Below are 19,065 nucleotides of genomic sequence, written 5' to 3'. Positions count from 1 at the left end.
CTAGGCCTTATTTTAAAGATGAGGGAATTGTAGCAGAAACCTTTAATGGTATTTGTTCAGCTAGGACATCTACAAGTTTTTTCTATGAAAACCTTAACCTTAAAGTGAAAGTAAAAAACGAATTATTTAATATTTTAACAAATTAGAAGATACTAGAATAATATATCATTCATGCATTTTATAAACACATTTGAAAATATAGCGATTTTTAATACTTAATAAAATTTGCAGATAATTGGATAATTAATTATTGCTGAAATTTAAATTAGTGATAGTACTAGTCAGCTTTTGCTTGTTTTATTTTAGCCGATAGCTTTTATCCATTTCAACAACCATTTGAGTTTTGTGGCAGTGAACTTTTCTTGAAATAATAACTGACAGAAAAATCAAAAAAAATTCCTTTTCCTGAATTTCATTACAAAATTCAAATTTGAAGTTACTTTTAAAATCATAAAAGGATATTCTATCCTTAATTTAACAACAACTTTAAGTTTACCAACAGGAATTTGTATTTAATAATTGATTTATTACCTAGTTCGTATTTGCCTTTATTTTAAGTCCTAAGTCCTAAGTCCTAGGATTCAAATCCTAAGTCCTAGTCCTAACGAATTGGTTTAATGGCTGTACAATGTACAGAAACAAAAAAAGATTTAATTTAATTAAAAGTGTTCACTTTAGTTCCATTATTATATTTTTATTAAATGGCAAACCATAAAAATAAGTAATCTTTGTGTAGCATATTCACTTAGAATTTCAATTATTACTATTGTTATTGGTCTACTTTTTACGCAGGTCGACATAAACCAAACTTATTTTGGCCCAACTAACGCTACAAAACCAAAAATGTTGACTGTATGTTACTAGTAGTAACTTACTACTCCAAGCCTTAAAACATTCCATAACGTCACAGTTTTGAGAAGTTCGGTCAAATTACCAAATTTACGACTTTTAAGATATTTAAAAGTTGGCAAGTCCACTATATCGCCCACAAACTGCTTAAAACCGCCCGTATTAATGCTGAGATCTTGGAAACTATAGAAGCTACAAAGTTGGGATTAAGCATACAGATTTAAGAGATTCTTGCGCTGTGTTGACCATAGCGATCTTTTTTGATTTAACTAAAGAAGCCATTTATAAGGGACCCATAAATGCTTGTAATTCTTTGTTGACTAAGAGAGTATTAGTTCTAACTAACCATTAAAAAGTACTTTCGCTGAGTTTATCTAAACTGTGAAGTGATGGAAAGTTGTTTCTACTGGTAAAATTCTTAAAGATTATATTTCTTTCATTCATGGTTTTTTTTTGTGTACCGGTGCAATCGTTTTTGTTTTGATTATAAAGCTTTTGAGAGAGGCATTCTCAATGAGAGTGCATTATAAGCTTTTCCTGAAAGACCATGTCGTTGTGTTCATTATTATGTATATTATAGGAATTAATGCAATCTAGAACCGCAATAATTGGTAGATTACAATTTCTTACATTTTTTTTATTTTATGACTAATGCATGTCTTTTAATGACCATTTTTAGGGTGAGGCAAGTCTATCCATTTGCAAATTAACTCCCTCCTGTGTGGATATCAGGAATGTACGACTCGAAAACTTCAGCGGGACCTGTGTTTTCTTCGATCTGCTGAACTTAAAGTCCTTTAGAAGGTAGACAAGAGCCACCTTTACTTGTAATTTTCCGAAACGGTCGCCTATACAATTGCGTGGGCCATCGCCGAAGGGCAAATAAGCAAAGGGAGGTCGGGCCTTGACCTCTTCCGGTTCAAAGCGACTGGGATCGAACTTTTTTGGATCTGGATATAGCTCGGGGTCGTGGTGAATACTGTGCACAGGTATTATTATCTTAGTTCCCGACTCTAGAACTAAGTCACTATCCGGTATTAAGTATTCCTTAGTGGAACGTCTCAATAAATGGGGCAGTATGGGATACTTCCGTAGGGTCTCGGCAACCACTTGATCCAAATAGGGCATTTCCTGAACGGACTCGTATGTGAGTTTTTGATTATTGCGTCCCAAAACTTCCAGCATCTCAACTCGTAGTTTATCCTGAATATCCTGGTTTAAGGCCAGTTCAAACAGACAGAAGGACATGGTGGTGGATGAGGTATCAAACCCGGCTAGGAAAAAGACCATTGCCTGAGCTGCAATCTGCTCGAAGGACAATGCATCCTTGGCCCCCTCTTCGCCGAGTTCCATGAGCAATTGGATCAGGTCATTGCGTTGGATGTTCTCCCGCCGTCTGTAGTCCAATGTCTGGCGAACGGTGTCCAGGAAGAACTCACTGACCTCCGGACGAAACAGTTTGAAGCGCAGCTTCCTGGCCAGATCCGGCTGGGCGAACATTAGTCCCTGTACAAGCGTGGAGTGGAGGGGATTCGTGGTCACCGAGCGACCCATGCGGCGGAACTCCGACTCCGGATCCTGGAGGCTGTTGCACTCCAGCCCGAAGGCGCAGCTCCCGATCACATCCGTGCTGAAGCGGGCACACAGGTCCTTGGCCTCGATCTCGCCGACCTGCAGGTGACAGGCCTGCGTCAGCTTCTCGCCCACCTCCACCATGGTGGGGAACATGAACTTCATCTTGCCCGAGGTGAACACCTGCGTCAGATTGTGGCGCAACCAGCGCCACTCGGGTCCGTCCAGGAACAGGAGATTCCCCGTCAGCGGATCGTCTTTTACATTGTGGAAGAGTCCGCGATCGGCAAAGCTGCCAAAGTCACTGATCATTATCCTTCTGATCAGCTCCAAGTCCATGACGAACAGGGCCTTGCTGAGGAAGGTAAAGTAGCCGCAGTAGCGCTCCTTCCCCCGGAATTTCCCATAGATCCGCAGGTTGATATCCGTCCAGTGGAGTTCCTTGCCCAGTCCACTCATATTTCCGCGGAAAAACACGGGTGTCTCGCCAGCCACGCCCCTGCGCTTCCAGTAGGCGTAGTGCCAGCGCAGCTTGACATACAGCAAAAGTACAGCGGTAAGCACGAGAATCAGGAACGTCAGCATGGTGCCCACAGTTCGATTGAATAGCAACTGAATGGAAAAGTGGGGCACATATGATTTCGCCGGCGGAAAAGCTTTCTGTACACTCTCTTTATATGCCTCGCTCTCTTTCTGGCGTTATTATATAGTCAGAACTGCACTTATCCAAACACACATATCTTGATTGCGTCATTTTATAAGACTCTCCAAAACACTTGATTGATATAGTTAATGAAATATACAAAATACATCAGGAAAAGTCCAAATATTAAAATAAATAAATGATTATATATAAATATATCAAAAATATAAGAAGGCACCATTTTTATTATTATTATTATATTAAATTATTATATACAACATATAAAAAAGCCTACATAGTATTCCATAATCAGTAAAAAGGGAGGAAACGTCAATAAAAATTAGGGCTCTAGAAGCACAAACACTCCATATAAAACATTAGTTTTTTAATGGTACCACATTTGTAGATAAGAGGAATCCAACATTAATTGGAAACATTTTCACCTTTGGGAGTTATATATGAAGGATAGAAATTTCCTATTTCCAAATTCAGTGCTTAGATGCGCTCCACTTTCAGATGAATGCCATATTTGGTGGACAAAGTGGGACTGCGGGTGTCCAGAGTTAAGGGGACTTCGGTTAATTTTGAAATGCCGAACCTGAAGCGTTGCAGCAGGGATACAAGACCAATCTTGGCTTGCATTTTTCCGAATCGAAGACCAATGCAACTACGTGGTCCATCGCCGAAGGGCAAATAAGAAAATGGGTGACGGGACCTCGATTCCTCCGGATCAAAGCGACTGGGATCGAAACGTTCCGGTTTAGGATATAAATCTGCATCATGGTGAATGTTGTGTACGGGTATCAAAACTGTAGTTCCCTTCTCAATAACGAACTCTGTATTGGGAACCTTATAGCTCTCATTAGTTTCGCGCAAAAGTTGCGCAATAATGGGATGTTTTCGAAGTGTTTCTGCAAGTTGTTAATTAGCGAATATATTTTCTTTACTTAAATATTTATCTTACCTGCCAAAACCTGTTCCAAATAGGTCATTTCGGATAAAGCGTCGTAGGATATCTCCTTCCCATCCAAAACACTGTGAATCTCCTCCCTTACCTTTTGTTGAATCTCGGGTTGCAATGCCAACTCGTATAAACAGAATGCCATCGTACTGGAGGATGTTTCAAATCCAGCCACGAAGAACACGAAGGCCTGGGCAGCCATTTGCTCCAGGGTCAGTCCATTGGACAGGTCGATACCCTGACCTTTTTTAGCCTCTTCTTGGTCCTCGGCTTTGAGCTCTATGAGCTGATCCATAAAATCATTCCGCTTTATGCCATTTTTGATGCGATATTCGACTGTGTTTTTCACGGCTGACAGGAAGAAATCAGTTAAATCATCGCGTAGAGCCTTCATTCGCAACTTTTTAGCCAGCTTGGCATTGGTGAATATAAAAGCCTGCACCAGCATAGAGTGGCGGGGTTTCTCGAAGACCATGCGACCCTTTTCGCGGAACTCGGCATTGGGATCCTGGAGACTGTAGCACTCCAGGCCAAAGGCACACGATCCAATGACATCCGTGGTGAATCGGGCACAGAGATCCTTGATCTCCACATCGCCGTCCTCCACTTTGGCCTCCTCTACGGCCTTGTCCATGGCATCGGCCAAGCGATGACCCACCTCCACAACCACTCCCGACATGTGTTTCATCTTCCCGGAGGTGAAAACAGGTGTGAGCTTCTGCCTCATCGATTTCCATTCGTCTCCCTCTAGAGTCAGGAGGTGTCCCGTCAAGGGATCGTCTCGAGGATTGTTGAAAATACCGCGATCTTGAAAGTGATGGAAGTCCTTGATTAGCACCTGCTTGATGAGGTCCAGATCGGTGATCATGGCGGTTCGCTTAAAGAACATGAACATTCCCGCAATGGGAGCCTTGCCCTTGAATTTATCGTAGATCCTCTGGTTGATGTCCCGGAAATGGTACTTTGACCCAATTCCCTTCAAGTTTCCAATCAGGGGCAGGGGGCGCTCATGAGGAACTCCCTTCCGGGCCCAATAGGTGTAGGAATTGTGGTAGAAACTATAGGCCAAAAATATGGCCACGCCCAGTAATGCTAGTGTTAACAGCATGGCAATTGGTATATATGTCTAGTTCCACATTTAATTATTCCCGGTTATTAAAAGCAAACTTTTCTCAGTTCCTAACCGGTCTTATAAATTATATACCGTTGGTATATAAAAGTTCGCATAAGCAGATAATCAAAAGAATATAATAATTGCGTCTTGAATTCGATTCGGTAAAATAGCTCTGTTGAATTTAAATTGTAGAACGCACAAAATGCACTGAGAAATGTTTGCAAAGCATGCGGTATATAAGAATGCAAAAAGCTTTTACAATTTCGTCTTTGAACCAGACATAAAAACAAAACTAATAGATAAACATTTGCGAAGCTTTTTTGAGTGCTCTCTGTTGTCAAAGCTTTTTTTCATCCAACGATCAAAACAGAAGCGATAGATTAAACAATAAACAAATATAATATATAATAATATATATGCCGGGAAAGCTCTGTAACGCTGAGCTGAGCAGAAGAGAAGTGGTATTATTGTTACTTGGCGCACTTCTAATCGCACAAAACAGCTTACTAAAAAAAAACGGAAGCCGAAGTATTAATACTCTTTCAGACTTTATATGTATAAAACCAAAATATAATATATTCGACACTGAAATATAGACAAATAACTCCAAGTAATAGGGTATAATGACCCTACAAAGGTATACATTTCCATAGTTTTTACGTTGCGCCACATTTCTTTGGAACAGAGTAATTTTTAACAAGGAAGAACGCTATAGTCGAGTACCTCGACTATCAGATACCCGTTACTCAGCTAAAGGGACCAAAGAGAAAAGGAGATATGCAAGCAGCAAAGCGAGATTGAAATGCGCCACCTATCGGCGGTAGACATATTTAAGCGTTATCGGCGTTAGAGTGGGCGTGGAAAATGATTATATCTTTATACCCGTTACTCGTAGAGTAAAAGGGTATACAAGATTCGTCGGAAAGTATGTAACAGGCAGAAGGAAGCGTTTCCGACCCCATAAAGTATATATATTCTTGATCAGGATCACTAGCCGAGTCGATCCAGCCATGTCCGTCTGTCCGTCTGTTCGTCTGTCCGTCTGTCTATCCGAATGAACGCTGAGATCTCGGAAACTATGGGAGCTAGGCTATTGAGATTTGGCGTGCAGATTTCTGAGCTTCTTACGCAGCGCAAGTTTGTTTCAGTAGAGTGCCACGCCCACTCTAACGCCCACAAACCGCCCAAAACTGTGGCTCCTACAGTTTTGATGCTAGAATAAAAATTTTAACTGAAATGTATTGTTCTCATCAATACCTATCGATTGATAAAAAAAAAGTTTGCCACGCCCACTTTTACGCCCACAAACCGCCCACAAAATTCAAAAAATCGTAAATATGAACGTGGATATCTCGGAAACTATCAAGATTTAGATTCCGTAGCCTTGTACGCAGCGCAAGTTTGTTACGCAAATATGCCACGCCCACTCTAACGCCCACAAACCGCCCAAGCCTGTGGCGCCCACAGTTTTCATGCTAGATACAAAATTTTAACTGAACTGTATTGGTCTCGTCAATACCTATCGATGGACCCAAAAAAAATATTGCTTAACGCTTAAATCTTTCTTCCGCCGATAGGTGGCGCATTTAAATCTCGCTTTGCTGCTTGCATATCTCCATTTCCCTTTGGTCCCTTAAGCTGAGTAACGGGTATCTGATAGTCGAGGTACTTGACTATAGCATTCTTCCTTGTTTCTATTGGAACTACATATCTAGGATCGGAAACTTGTGCTTCACCTAGTTATAAACTTCGTTGAACCAAAACTAACATCCCCTTTGCTAGGATATAAAAAGAAACCAATAGAAAGAAAAAATTCTGTTTGGAATCGAAAGCTCGAGGTTCTAGGCTATATCGAGCTGATACAATTTATGAAATAACCTACAACTTACTTCCAGTATTGGAGGATAACCTTTGAGTTTACAGTTAAGAAAATTATGAAGTATTTTTACATGCCGTATGAGTAATTTGTATTAAAAATTTGGGGCATTGCCCACCGCCTAAAACTTAAAATAAACAATTTTTGTTTAAATTTATTTGATACAGAAAAATAACAATTCAGATGGTGAAATCATTTTCCCTAAAAAAGTCCACCCTAACAAACATGCATAAGTCTGTTTATAGAGATAACGATAAGAATAACATTATGAATTTCAATTCACTTTAGAAAATCCGATAGTAGTAATCACAAAAACTATCAAATATAAACTGATTGTTGTTTAAGCGTTTTTATTATCAAGAAATGTATTCTTCACTGCGACTCGACTACCACAATAGAACTTATAGATAAAGCGTCAAACAAATGTTTTGTTCACGTTCCTAATGCCGTTAAATGCTTTGTCTTGGTGAAGATAGTGGGAATATCAGTTGGCGTTCTGCGATTGTACTCATAGCCACAAATAAACATTGGACGAATGAATTGAAAAAAGGCAGCATACAATTCTATTTAAATTTGTATTTTCTCCTTATTGGCTATTGTGGTTCGGCTCTAGGCCAAATATTTTCTTTAAACTGATTGAACTTTTCTAAAACTGATTGCTTTTGAATGCTCAATTTAAGATCCATCGGAAGACACTTCTCCAATCGACTCCTTGAGTGTTTGTCCTTTTAATTGAAATGTGAGCCTTGGTGTAAACTAGAATCTGCAAACAGGCTTTTATTGACAGACAGTTGATGATTTGTTAGACGACTCGTTTGTTGCCTTTTGGCCTTTGCATCCCACCTTTAATTAAACTGGGCTCGTTGCAGAAATCAAATCAAGCGTAAACTCAATGAAACTGACATAAAACCGGGCCGCTGGCGTCAGCGAACTCCCAGGTTTATTACAAAATCGCGGGAAAATTTATGCGAAAGCGATTAAAGGCCCATTAAACGCCGTTCCAGATGGACAGCGTTTTGGTTTGGTGGCGGCAGTGAAGTGGTTGAAACGCCCAGCTTCCTCTCCGCAGGACCTCTATCTGCTACTCCTCAGTAAATAATAAAACGGAGTCGCGCCTAAAAGCATTTTGGGCCTGTGGGCGGCCGTGTGTGCTGGTGTGGTGCTTAAAGGATTTGGCCCTAATGCTTACGGGCCGTTTTATGCCGCTAATGCGCCATCTTCCAATCGACATAAAAATCGTAATGCCGCCGTTAAAGGCAGCTCGACCCATAAAACTCGCTGCGTGACAAACAAAACCAAAACAAAAGCTGGAATTAAATAATCAACCTGGGCCTATGGATTATGCTTATTATAAATGGATGGCTTTTTGCTGATTTTGATGGATTTGTGGTTTTAAGTGGAATAATTTCACGGCAAAGTTATAAATAATAGATGGCTATTTTATGAATCAAACTGAACAAATGCATATATTATAACATAGCAAAAAATAAATAAAACGAAAAACCATGTTGAAGAATTGGTAAATTTCATTCAAAACCTTAATTAACTGTTCTAATGTGATCCATGCGGCTGTTCTTATTAAATATTTAAAAGTGTTTAAGTTTACATACCTATGTACGTCTTAATTTAAAAGATAGATAATGCTTGCTAGGAAACTACCTTTAGGTATGACTAACCCATACTTTATTGAGTGCAATTGTTAAGATTAATTTAGCTTTAATGTCGATTCATTCTAACATTCATTCATGTCAGAGCTAATATAAATAGAAATTGGTACACTCAGACAAAATATGGACACAAAAAGCAATAATTTGCTTTAATCAGGGTTATGTGGACTTCATTTGAGTTTAATTAATGATAGACTTAATTTAAGTCCTTTGTGGTTACTTGGTTCTTTAAACAAGTAATTATGAAGTATGGTGGGTTACAAAATATTAAATATATAATATAATATAATAAATATTAAAAAATGATTATAGTTTTTAGGATATAATTTTTGTGTACATGCTTTGTAGTAGAATGACATTTTTTAAAAAGGTTATTTTTTTGAATACTTTTACGTTGTTCTTTCTTAAAATGTAAGCCACTGTTGCATTGAAGCAATAAATACCTAGTCTGTATTTAAAAATTTGTTTATTTAATAAATTAATAAAAATGTTGAATTAAGGTATCGATGGAAATCTTCATATCAAGATGTTACATTTTTCAGGTAACTTAACAAGTTTTTAGACTGAATTTCTTAAATTGTATGACCTTGAAGTCCCCAACGGCGTTCAGACTCTTTTTTAGGAAACGTAGTCCATGCTTCCTTAAATCTTTAAATTTTTTTCTGAGTGTATTTGAGAGAGTTGAAGCTCTCTGAAGTGTTAGAAAGCTCTACAGAAGTCTATAATCATCGAGCTTCGATGAAATTTATTAGTTGTCACAGAATGCTGATCGATCCACTGAAGTCGGGGAAACGATAACATTTACCCATGTAGTCATGAAAATTTCGTCACCCATACGGTGAAATTGCCATGCTGATATTTCAAAGATTTTTGTTGTAATTGCTTATCTAACAAAATAATTATTTTTCATTGACTTTTGGAACTTGTTTCTACCGATCTATTTATATTTCAGAACTTTTACCATGCTTGCTATGTATCTGAGTTTGTTTGTCGTTTAAAAAAGTCACCATTAGTTAAATCTTTATGTTTTCTGAGAGATAAGGCCTCGTTAAAAGCTCGATTAAGGTATAAAAAGGCGAAAAAAGCTGCTAAACGAGCAGTGCTACTAGAGATTTTATCGAGAACTAAGTGAAAAAGTACACGCTCGCAATGCTGTTCACTATTGCTTTACTGGGCCTACTATCGGCCTTGGCCTACCATTTTTACATAAAAACCTTCAGCTATTGGGAACGAAAAGGGGTTCCTTACGAGAAACCTCTGCCGCTGATTGGCAACATGAAGGGAATCGGGTCCAAGTACCATTTCCGGGATATCAACCAGAGGATTTACGATCAGTTCAAGGGAAAGGCTCCTATCGCTGGATTGTACACGTTCATTAGGCGCACCGCCCTGATCACTGATCTAGACCTTATTAAGCAGGTTATGATTAAGGACTTCAACTACTTTCAAGACCGTGGAGGGTTCAGTAATCCCCGAGACGATCCCTTAACGGGTCACCTCTTCTCCCTCGAGGGTGACGAGTGGCGATCGATGAGACACAAGCTTTCTCCGGTTTTCACCTCCGGAAAGATAAAGCTCATGACGGGAGTAATCGTGGAGGTGGGTCAACGCCTGGGCGATGCCATGGATAAGGCAGTAAAGGAGGCCAAAGTGGACGATGGCAATGTGGAGATCAAGGACCTCTGTGCACGATTCACCACGGATGTGATTGGATCGTGTGCCTTTGGGCTGGAGTGCCACAGTCTTCAGGATCCTAACGCAGAGTTCCGACAGAAGGGTCGTGATATTTTCACAAGACGTCGTCATACCCAGATAGTGCAAGTATTTCTCTTTACCAACGCCAAGTTGGCTAAGCTGTTAAGGATGAAAGCGTTTCCTGATGATATAACTGATTTCTTCCTGTCGACGGTGAAGAACACCGTCGATTATCGCCTCAAAAATGGCATAAAACGAAACGACTTCATTGATCAGTTGATAGAGATTCGCGCCGAGGACCAGGAAGCGGCTAAAAAGGGTAAGGGTATCGATCTTTCCAAAGGACTGACCCTGGAGCAAATGGCTGCCCAGGCCTTCGTGTTCTTCGTGGCTGGATTCGAGACCTCTTCCAGCACTATGTCCTATTGCCTGTACGAACTGGCCCTGCAGCCGGAAACTCAGCAGAGGGTGCGGGATGAGATCGAAAGTGTGCTCGCCAATGAGGAAGGAGGGAAGCTTAACTACGACGCCCTGGCCCGAATGTCTTACTTAGATCAGGTGGTGGCCGGTAAGTACGATTTTTTCGGATCAAATATAAATGAGTCTAAGCATACTATTTCTTTCAGAAACCCTTCGCAAGTACCCCCTTCTCCCCCATCTCATCAGAGATTGCAATAGGGAGTACAAAGTGCCCAACACAGATATTGTGCTCGACAAGGGCGTCAGTGTCTTGATCCCCGTTCACAACATTCACCACGACCCTGAGATATACCCCGAGCCGGAAAGGTTCGATCCTAGTCGCTTCGATCCGGAGGAGGTCAAATCCCGCCACCCGATGGCTTATTTGCCCTTTGGCGATGGGCCCCGCAATTGCATTGGGCTTCGTTTTGGAAAGGTTCAGGCGAAGGTTGGCCTCGTATCGCTGCTTCGTCGTTTCAAATTTACCGCTTCTAATCGCACTGAAGTTCCTTTGATTTTCACAAAGAAATCTTTTCTTTTGGGTACCGAAAATGGCATTTACCTGAAAGTGGAAAGCATTTGAATTTAAATTAATGCCTTAATGTATCCAACAAAATGTGAAAGTTTAGTCATAAAAGCAAATGCTGTGTAAAAATAAATTAAACATAGATTAAGACGATACTTGCAGGGAATTTATAAGGGCGCATTAATTAATTACAAATTTTATCAAAGATTTTACTGTGAACGAAACTTTGGTAAATCAGATTAAAAACCAATTAAATTTGTATTTGCCGAAATTTATTAGTTTGGTCTACAGCCAGTCCTTAACTGATTAAAACTTTTTAGCTAGCATAACCGTCCCAACTGTATTGGCGATTGTTTATAGAGTTGCCTCTGGCAGCAAGTATAAAATACAACAAATTAAATCAGTTCTACTGCGAAAAGCTTTCCACCACATATATATCCGATTGGGAGACGATGCTTTCGCAGAGTTTGTCTTACCATTACTTTGAAAACAAACGGCTAAAAGAATAACAAAGTATTCTCCCGCTAATCTGGAGGCAAAATCCGGCTAAAACTTTTCCGTGATTCGCCCACTAATTTGCTCATTTCTCATGCGTTACTTGCCAGCTGCTAACCGAGTGCGACTGTTTTGACAGAATTGCATGTGCTATGCAATATGTTCGCCATTCGCGGGGAGGAGTTCCCCATTTCCCAGAATCCTTTCTCCATTCTCCAGCCAGGCAGAAGTTTTTGCCACGGCAGTTTTTGATAGTGCAGTCACGCCACGGAATCCTTGGGGCAACGGAACGGAGCAAGACAAAAAACTTGGAGCTGCAAAACAAATGGAATAATTAGCCGGAATAAGATGAACTTGCTCACGGCAACATTAAAACTCACCGAACGCAGACAGGTGCAGCGGAATAACTGGTTTTCGTATTCCCCAGATAAACCAATACCCAACCATTTGTATCTGTTTCCAGCTCTCCGTTTTTGTAGCTTTAAGGAGGGAAATGGTATCGAATGCTTTTGGAATCCCCACTGAATGACCGCCGGGCGAAACTAAAAACAAAAACAGAATTGGTTACAGTGAAGAAGTGTAAAGTAAGACAAAGACCACGGGCTCTCAGTATCCAGTATCCTCTATCCAGTGTCCAGTATCGCCTGATTGGATCTGGGGGGTGTTTCTGGGCGGCTATATCTTGGCGTCTTTGTGTTTATAGGACCCTGGCCAACTGACTGGATTGCCATTGATTTTCGCTCAATTGGCAGCGTTGTCTATTCGGAAAACAGCTGCCGTGATGAGGCGGAAAAAAACAATATCGCATGCTTTCATGGCCGCTTTTTGCACTTCTTTTTTGTGCCGGCCATAATTCATTTAGGCCAAATTCCTCTTACTTTCGCATAGACAATTTGAGTCGATGCCCTGTCGATGCCATGATGCCTCATCATCTTTGGCGAATGAGGCCACGCATCTCGCCCACGCCTGTGTTACTATTATTATGTTATTTACATTTATTATTGATTGACAACAAATTGGTAAGCATTGACTAACGAGCGCACATTGTGGCCAAAAGGTCAAAGTGTCGGGATCCACCTTCGCAGCTTCCTGGCAGCTCCAAAGTCCGGCTGGTGCACGTAATTATGTGAAATTTCCCGGAAGGTGAGGTGTATCTGCGAATCCATTCGTTTCGGGTCGCTGGGTCACGTCTTTTTGTGGTGCCAGGATAAAGGTTATGAAGACTCGATATGAGATAAAATAGCTTTTCCAATATAATAAAAGTAGGCCAAAAATGTTATGTGAATATTATATGTAATATGCTCAAGGGATTTAAGCACCTCTTTAATACAAATTGAATTATATAACTTGAACTAACAGTAACTGAAGTGTTACAAGAATTCCTTTTAAATATGATACTTATTTATATTTAAGCTTCGACACTTCGATTGCCACAGATTTGTAGCCCGATCAGCCTTATAAAGGGTATTCAGCTTTTGACTGCAACCTCGGCCTTTGGACATTTCCTGCTGACCCAGAGATTTATGAGCTGCGTAGTGATATAAATCATGCTTAGGTAACATTCATTATGCTTAGGTGGAGCCGGTTAGCCGGCCTGCGGAGAAATTCTGGCGTAGCACACTTTTGCGGGCAGCGCCGAGGTGTCCAAGCGGTGTTGAACTTTTATGGCCAGTCGGGCGATTTGTAAGCGCTTTGCGTAATAAATGGCCCCGACCAAAAGCCATACAAATTGCTAATTACTTGAGCTGCAAGGTGTCAGAGTCACTTGAGTGGGCTTGGGCCAGTTTGAGAGCCGACGACACGGCACTTTACAATTTCATTGGTCGCTTTATTTATGTTGTTTACCCGGCGTTTTCCCAGGGCGGTAATATAAATTACGGGCGAAATATTAGTTGGCCGATGCGGAAAAACATTCAGTGCAAAGGCATTTTTAGATTGCCTCTGCCAACGGAAGCATTCGACTGGATTATAGTGGTTGTGTGGCTTTGTTTTTCCATCTGCATTATCTGTCGATTGCTGCAAGTAAAATCCACTTTTGTGGCTTGGTATTTGCTGTGGGCAAAAAAAGATTAAATTATTTTCCCATGTTTCTTGTCCATAGTTTTCGGCATACACCCCCAAACAGAACCCAAAACACTTTCAATTCCGAGCGAAGCTGTGGTATTGTTTATTGCCTGGCCATTCGGGTGCCGAATTTCCTATTGGCAATTGAATGTAAGTGTGGACACAATCAATTTTTCCAAATCGTTTGGCAGACGACACGCATTAAGCTGTCAAAGGACCCCAGCAGCCAGACAATAATTTATCATCCCGTTCGGGGGCCTAATCAAATCAATTCCTGATTTGATAAAAAGCCAACGCGAAACTGGATGTCAACTAGCGCTGTCTGCTTTACAGTCTTTTTGGCAAATCCCCGAACAAATCCTTTGGCATAGTTCTCGCCGAGCAGTTTGATTAATGGCATTACTACCTGCCACTTACCTGGGCACACACGGCGAGTGCTCATTTTGCGGAGCGTCTGCAGCGATGAAGGCAACGTCATCGGGTTGTCAACGGCAAAAGGGCTCCTACCCGTCTTCCACCTCCTTCAATACTGCTGCTCGGCAATTTTCTGGCTCGGCAGGTGCTATTAGTCTAGTAACACCTTGATGCTTTTGGTTGGGACAGCTCAATTGCTCCTGGCTTTCTCGATCGAATGCACTCCATTGAGGCCCATCGAGGATTTTCGGAATCAGACTGCACACCCAAAGTGGTAATGGGTTGTCTTCTCATTATGAGATTGCCACAATGTGTTCCTTTTTGGCCAGGTGCCTAGTCTGAGGACAAGCGTGATTATAAGAGTGGCCCGCTAAATTGAAACTGGAACAAATTAAATCTGCGGTGGCCTATTATTCCTCAGCTCAGCTTTAAAAAAATTTATTCTGTTGTAGCAATTTTTCTGAAATTCCAAATATGTTGTCCATTATTTATGACATTTATTTCCCATAATACCCGATGTTCTCATCCTTGAGCAAACTGTGGTCACAAAATGCAGCTCAATAAATATTCTGCAGAAGGAATCTTCCGTGTTAGGCTGCATAGTGATTCAATATTCAGCATTTTTTACAAAATCATACGAATATTTTCCTTTTCCCCATTCAATTACCAGTTTGCAGCTGGCAAATCGTGCGTGAAAAATTCTGGTAGCAAAAAGTTCCTCAATGCAGTTGAATAAATCTTCCAGCATTTGTTTTTACTGACATCATGCTTTCATAACCTTGGTTGGCTGAATGTTGATTAACTTTGCGTAGCCCTGAAGAAAACCATGAAAGAATGTTGAAATCGAAACAATGTTGCAAAGGAAAATATGCAATAAAACAACAGTGAACAAAATGTACAGGCTCAGAAACTTACATAGAAATAAGAGTGTAGCTGGCGGCTTGAGTATTATGATAAATCCGTTGAAAAAGAACAATAAAATTAAAATAAAGTAAAACGAAGGTAAAATGCATAATCAAATACCTTTTAAAATACGTTGATATTTAAATTGTATTGTGTTGGTAGGTACTTATATAATAAGTTTATTAATTAATACGGGGAAAATGAGTGACAATGCGTCACTTTAAATTCCTTTAACTAGTAATTACAATTGCCATTAACGAGTCAAGTAATTCTGTAATTAAATTTGATTTACATTTTGTAAGCTGGTGAAGGAAAATGTAAGAAAATGTGTGAGCTGATACAAAGTGCATTTAAACTATATGTGCCTAAATAGGTCAACAGGAAAGTATAATTATTAGCATACAACGAGCTAAGGTGGTGTCTTTGAGTTGCCTGTTATAATTAAACAACAATTTATGTGCTTGACATGTGCCCTTTATTACAAAGAATGTCTAATTAAATTATATAATTAATATTTACTGTTGAGCGCCACACGAGGACCTCGGGGGTCAATTGCAGTCTTAACTTTCTTGGCGAGGCATTAACCTTTCGACGATTAACCTGATCCTGACATGGCCTCTGCCAGTTGTCAACTCAAACTAAGTTGCCGTTTTATTTGTCCAATCGCAATGTGTGTGTGCAATTATCGTATATTTGCGCCGTCTATCTATGTCCCAACGAAAGTTATTTGGCTTTGACTCCGATATTGTGTTCGACTTTTGGGTCATATATGGTTAACACGTTCGTTGGCCCGTAATAACCGAATTATCTCGAGTTATGCTCGAACGCTGAACTGCTGGCGAGTCGTCAACACGCTCGTTCGTCTAGAATGCCATAATTTAAGCGGATTAAGACAATGGTCAACGCTTTCTCCACTTTTTCCGAGAGGCAGCTGCTGGTCCTGGTAATTTATGCGAGTTTCTTGTTTGGCTTCGTGCTATTTTTTTATTTTCTCGTGGCTGCCAAACTCATTTGCTGTAATGACAAACGGAGTTGGCAACAATTGTAAAATACATGACATGGGTCGTACACATTATATTTTGTGTGAGGCGGCAACTTTCCAGAGAAGTCGAGGGGGGGGGGGGGTCTAGGACACATCTAAAACACATATAGCTGGGGCAATTTCCTTGACGGCGATGTCTTGGGCTTGTGAGTTATATGTGCAACTTAATTTGCTGCTGTCACACCTGTGGCTTCCGCCCGAGGAAAGTGGCAACCTTGGCCCCGTTTGACATGAATTTATGAGAGACTGCACAAGGGTGCTGGGTCCTTTTGGGGGCCGCAAAAACGGTTAGCAGATTTAATAAAATATATTCTTCTTAATAAATTCGCACACCATATCAGCGGACTTAAGAGAGCCTGCAGGCCAAGAGACCGAATGCGAAGGTTGAAAGTAACTGCTGTTAGCGCAGCACGTGTTGCTTGGCTTTCGCTTTCATCTGCGCAGCATCTCTGCTAAAATATCCCTCTGTTTTGGCCAACATGTTAGCGGCTTCGCGTCCTCAGCTCCTGGCTCAGTGTGCGAATCCCGCCCGCTGCCCAAGGACGTGTCCAAGCCAGTTCGCCGGAAAAACTGTTACGACCAAAAAGACGAGTCCATTCAGAAAAAGTGAATATTTAAAGTACTGTTTGCACTTCTGCGGCCGGTTGTCATCAATAAAGAGAATTTTATGCGCACGAAAAAAACAGATTGAAAATTAAACTCAGCACCTGGATGGTTGATTAAAACATTACGGAAAAATATGAAAAAGTGAGCAAGCAAATATTGGACAGCATAAAAAATATTGATGTTTAAAGTGAGTGACTAAAGACAAAAAATTGATATATTGCATAAGCACCAAAAACGTGTTATTAATTGGATAAAGGGTTTTAAAGGCTTGCATAATTTAATACCATTTTAAAAATTGAATGTAATAAATTATATAAAGTGAGAGCTCAACAAGGTCCGAAAAAATGTAAGTAACTAAAAAGTCTTTGGCAAACAACAGCTTATCTCCCAAAACTACGCATTCAAACTTTTTGCCATGTTCAATATCCAACCCACGCTTTGTTTGCATCGTTGTGTAACTTCCGCTTAAAACTAAACGAAGTTCGCTGTCAGCCTTTCGGCTAAACAATTAGACGAGCGCACAAAAGGTCAACAAAAAATCTACTGGAAATCAATTTTTCCTTTCATCCGCCAACCAAAGAACACATGTCCCTCTGATAGACCACTTAATAAAGCGTCAAAAAAAGGCGACCACAGCGAGATTTATGGTCAACACGTGTGTGTATGCTGGCTGATAATATTGCCGGGAAAAAAGAATATCCAATTCTATACATACTGTAGCCAGAAATTTATGGGCGCTAGCCAGAATTATTGCTATTGATTTAGTAGTAAAGAGATGCCAAATCCCCATCCTCAGGACCTATTGGCCGACCATAAAAGTCGGCCAATAAACCGTTCGGGGCCCAAGTTACTACCGGAATGCTGTATCAACGGAACCCTGCCATTAAAAACTAATTAAAATTGTATTATCGGGCGACTAAATGGTCTGCATTTTCCAATTATTGCGGTATTAGCTGCATTTCACCCCATTTGTCCTTATTGAAATGCACATTTTTCCGGCTAAGCGCGCTTTTAGAGAATATCGGTTGAATGGGGAGGCCGCCAGAGCAGCGGCGTCCATCAATTCATTAGAGCCATCATTAGGTGGTAAATAATATCTAAGCTCCTGTTTCGGACAGCGAACAATGAGCCCCAATCGCCATTGGTGGGCAAACAATTATTCGAACTATTTCGAAATGCAGCGGTCGTTCCCTGGCAAAAATTGCATCCGGCGCAGTTCAAGGAAGGGGAAAATTGTTTGCTTGTACGTGCGTGATTAAATTTCATTCCGCAAACCGAACAGTAAATGACACAGCAGTAGCATCATGATATTACACAGACTTTGTCTTTGTTCCCTAATTGTCATGTAAGCCGAGCTTGCTCTGCATTCGAGTTGACCCCCGTCCCTGGGGAAAATTGGGTTAAAAATGCATACGCCAGTGTGGACAGAAATGTATGAGAAAATTATAATTTAAAATTGCATGGGCCTTTATGTCCATTACATGCACTTGCAACTAGGAGGGGTTTTGCTCTATGTTTGCCGCATAAAATTCACATAAAAGCTAGCTCATTACAAATATTTTATGAAACTTTTCGCACTCGAGGTGCAGCTGGTCGCCGTTCTCCCATTAATTCAATGCTATCCAAACAAAGCAGAGCCATCGGCACGCTGCTGGATCCCACTCACGCTTTCCCGGCCATATTTCCAGCTTTCCGCCCCTTCTGCTAGTGCTGCAACTTTCGGCACCAGCGCATTTGCATCGAGTGCTGAAACAAACTTGCAGCTGCTGCTCGGGAAACTTACAAAGGATCCGGCCGAAACTTTTCCAAGCTCCGGCCTGTCCTTATCCCTGCCTCGGTTCACGGGGTTCCCCTTTATTCCTTTTACGTGTAAAATGGCGACCAGCAGGACTGCACATCATTGTCAGCCAATGATTCCGCCGGCAAAAGTCAAGCCATTTCCGGATGCCTCCACGTGTGCTCATGACTAGCGGGAAACTTTCACGGGAACATTGCTTTCACTTACATTTGCATAAGCCGTTTGACTATGCTCTGCAAATTACTGGATAGTATGAACTAGCTTGTGCGGTTGGGGCCAGAATAATACGATCTTACAAGGTCTTTACATTTTTGTTAAGATGGAACCAAACTTTATGAATAAACATCTTTTCACAGAAAATTGTTTTGTATTTGTAAGACA

The 19,065-nt window shown here is 40.8% G+C and overlaps 4 protein-coding genes across 4 annotated transcripts in view; 2 read left to right on the top strand and 2 right to left on the bottom strand.

Annotated features, from left to right (window-relative positions):
- Positions 1–668: 668 nt before the first annotated feature.
- On the bottom strand, positions 669–3,026 carry LOC119551761 (probable cytochrome P450 6a13). The gene has a single exon (XM_037861288.1). It carries the CDS (start codon positions 3,004–3,006, stop codon positions 1,525–1,527), a length of 1,482 nt encoding a protein of 493 aa, XP_037717216.1. The 5' UTR covers positions 3,007–3,026; the 3' UTR covers positions 669–1,524.
- A 246-nt stretch (positions 3,027–3,272) lies between these two features.
- LOC119551760 (probable cytochrome P450 6a14) lies at positions 3,273–5,345 on the bottom strand. Its single transcript, XM_037861287.1, has 2 exons — positions 4,029–5,345; positions 3,273–3,975 (listed from the first exon to the last, which is right to left on the bottom strand). Exons 1-2 carry the CDS (start codon positions 5,131–5,133, stop codon positions 3,560–3,562), a joined length of 1,521 nt encoding a protein of 506 aa, XP_037717215.1. The 5' UTR covers positions 5,134–5,345; the 3' UTR covers positions 3,273–3,559.
- A 4,449-nt stretch (positions 5,346–9,794) lies between these two features.
- Positions 9,795–11,515, top strand: LOC119551759 (probable cytochrome P450 6a14). The gene is made up of 2 exons (XM_037861286.1): positions 9,795–10,945; positions 11,004–11,515. The coding sequence occupies exons 1-2, from the start codon at positions 9,832–9,834 to the stop codon at positions 11,417–11,419; spliced, it is 1,530 nt and encodes a 509-aa protein (XP_037717214.1). The 5' UTR covers positions 9,795–9,831; the 3' UTR covers positions 11,420–11,515.
- A 5,314-nt stretch (positions 11,516–16,829) lies between these two features.
- Positions 16,830–19,065, top strand: part of LOC119551748 (metabotropic glutamate receptor 2) — a 114,836-nt gene continuing 112,600 nt past the window's right edge. The window contains exon 1 of the mRNA XM_037861271.1: positions 16,830–17,232. The gene's annotated coding sequence lies outside the window, so the exon portion shown is untranslated. The remainder of the gene's footprint in view (positions 17,233–19,065) is intronic.

Source organism: Drosophila subpulchrella, chromosome 2R (genome assembly GCF_014743375.2).
Source record: "Drosophila subpulchrella strain 33 F10 #4 breed RU33 chromosome 2R, RU_Dsub_v1.1 Primary Assembly, whole genome shotgun sequence".
NCBI lineage: Eukaryota > Metazoa > Arthropoda > Insecta > Diptera > Drosophilidae > Drosophila > Drosophila subpulchrella.
The sequence above is the reverse complement of the archived record's forward strand: the minus strand, read 5'-3'. Positions and strand labels throughout refer to the sequence as shown.

Coding starts and splice junctions, on each gene's coding strand:
- LOC119551759 (XM_037861286.1), top strand. CDS start 9,832: ATGCTGTTCACTATTGCTTTACTGGGCCTACTATCGGCCTTGGCCTAC. Junction 10,946..11,003: donor CTTAGATCAGGTGGTGGCCG/GTAAGTACGATT, acceptor TATTTCTTTCAG/AAACCCTTCGCAAGTACCCC.
- LOC119551760 (XM_037861287.1), bottom strand. CDS start 5,133: ATGCTGTTAACACTAGCATTACTGGGCGTGGCCATATTTTTGGCCTAT. Junction 3,976..4,028: donor TTTGGAACAGGTTTTGGCAG/GTAAGATAAATA, acceptor AACAACTTGCAG/AAACACTTCGAAAACATCCC.
- LOC119551761 (XM_037861288.1), bottom strand. CDS start 3,006: ATGCTGACGTTCCTGATTCTCGTGCTTACCGCTGTACTTTTGCTGTAT.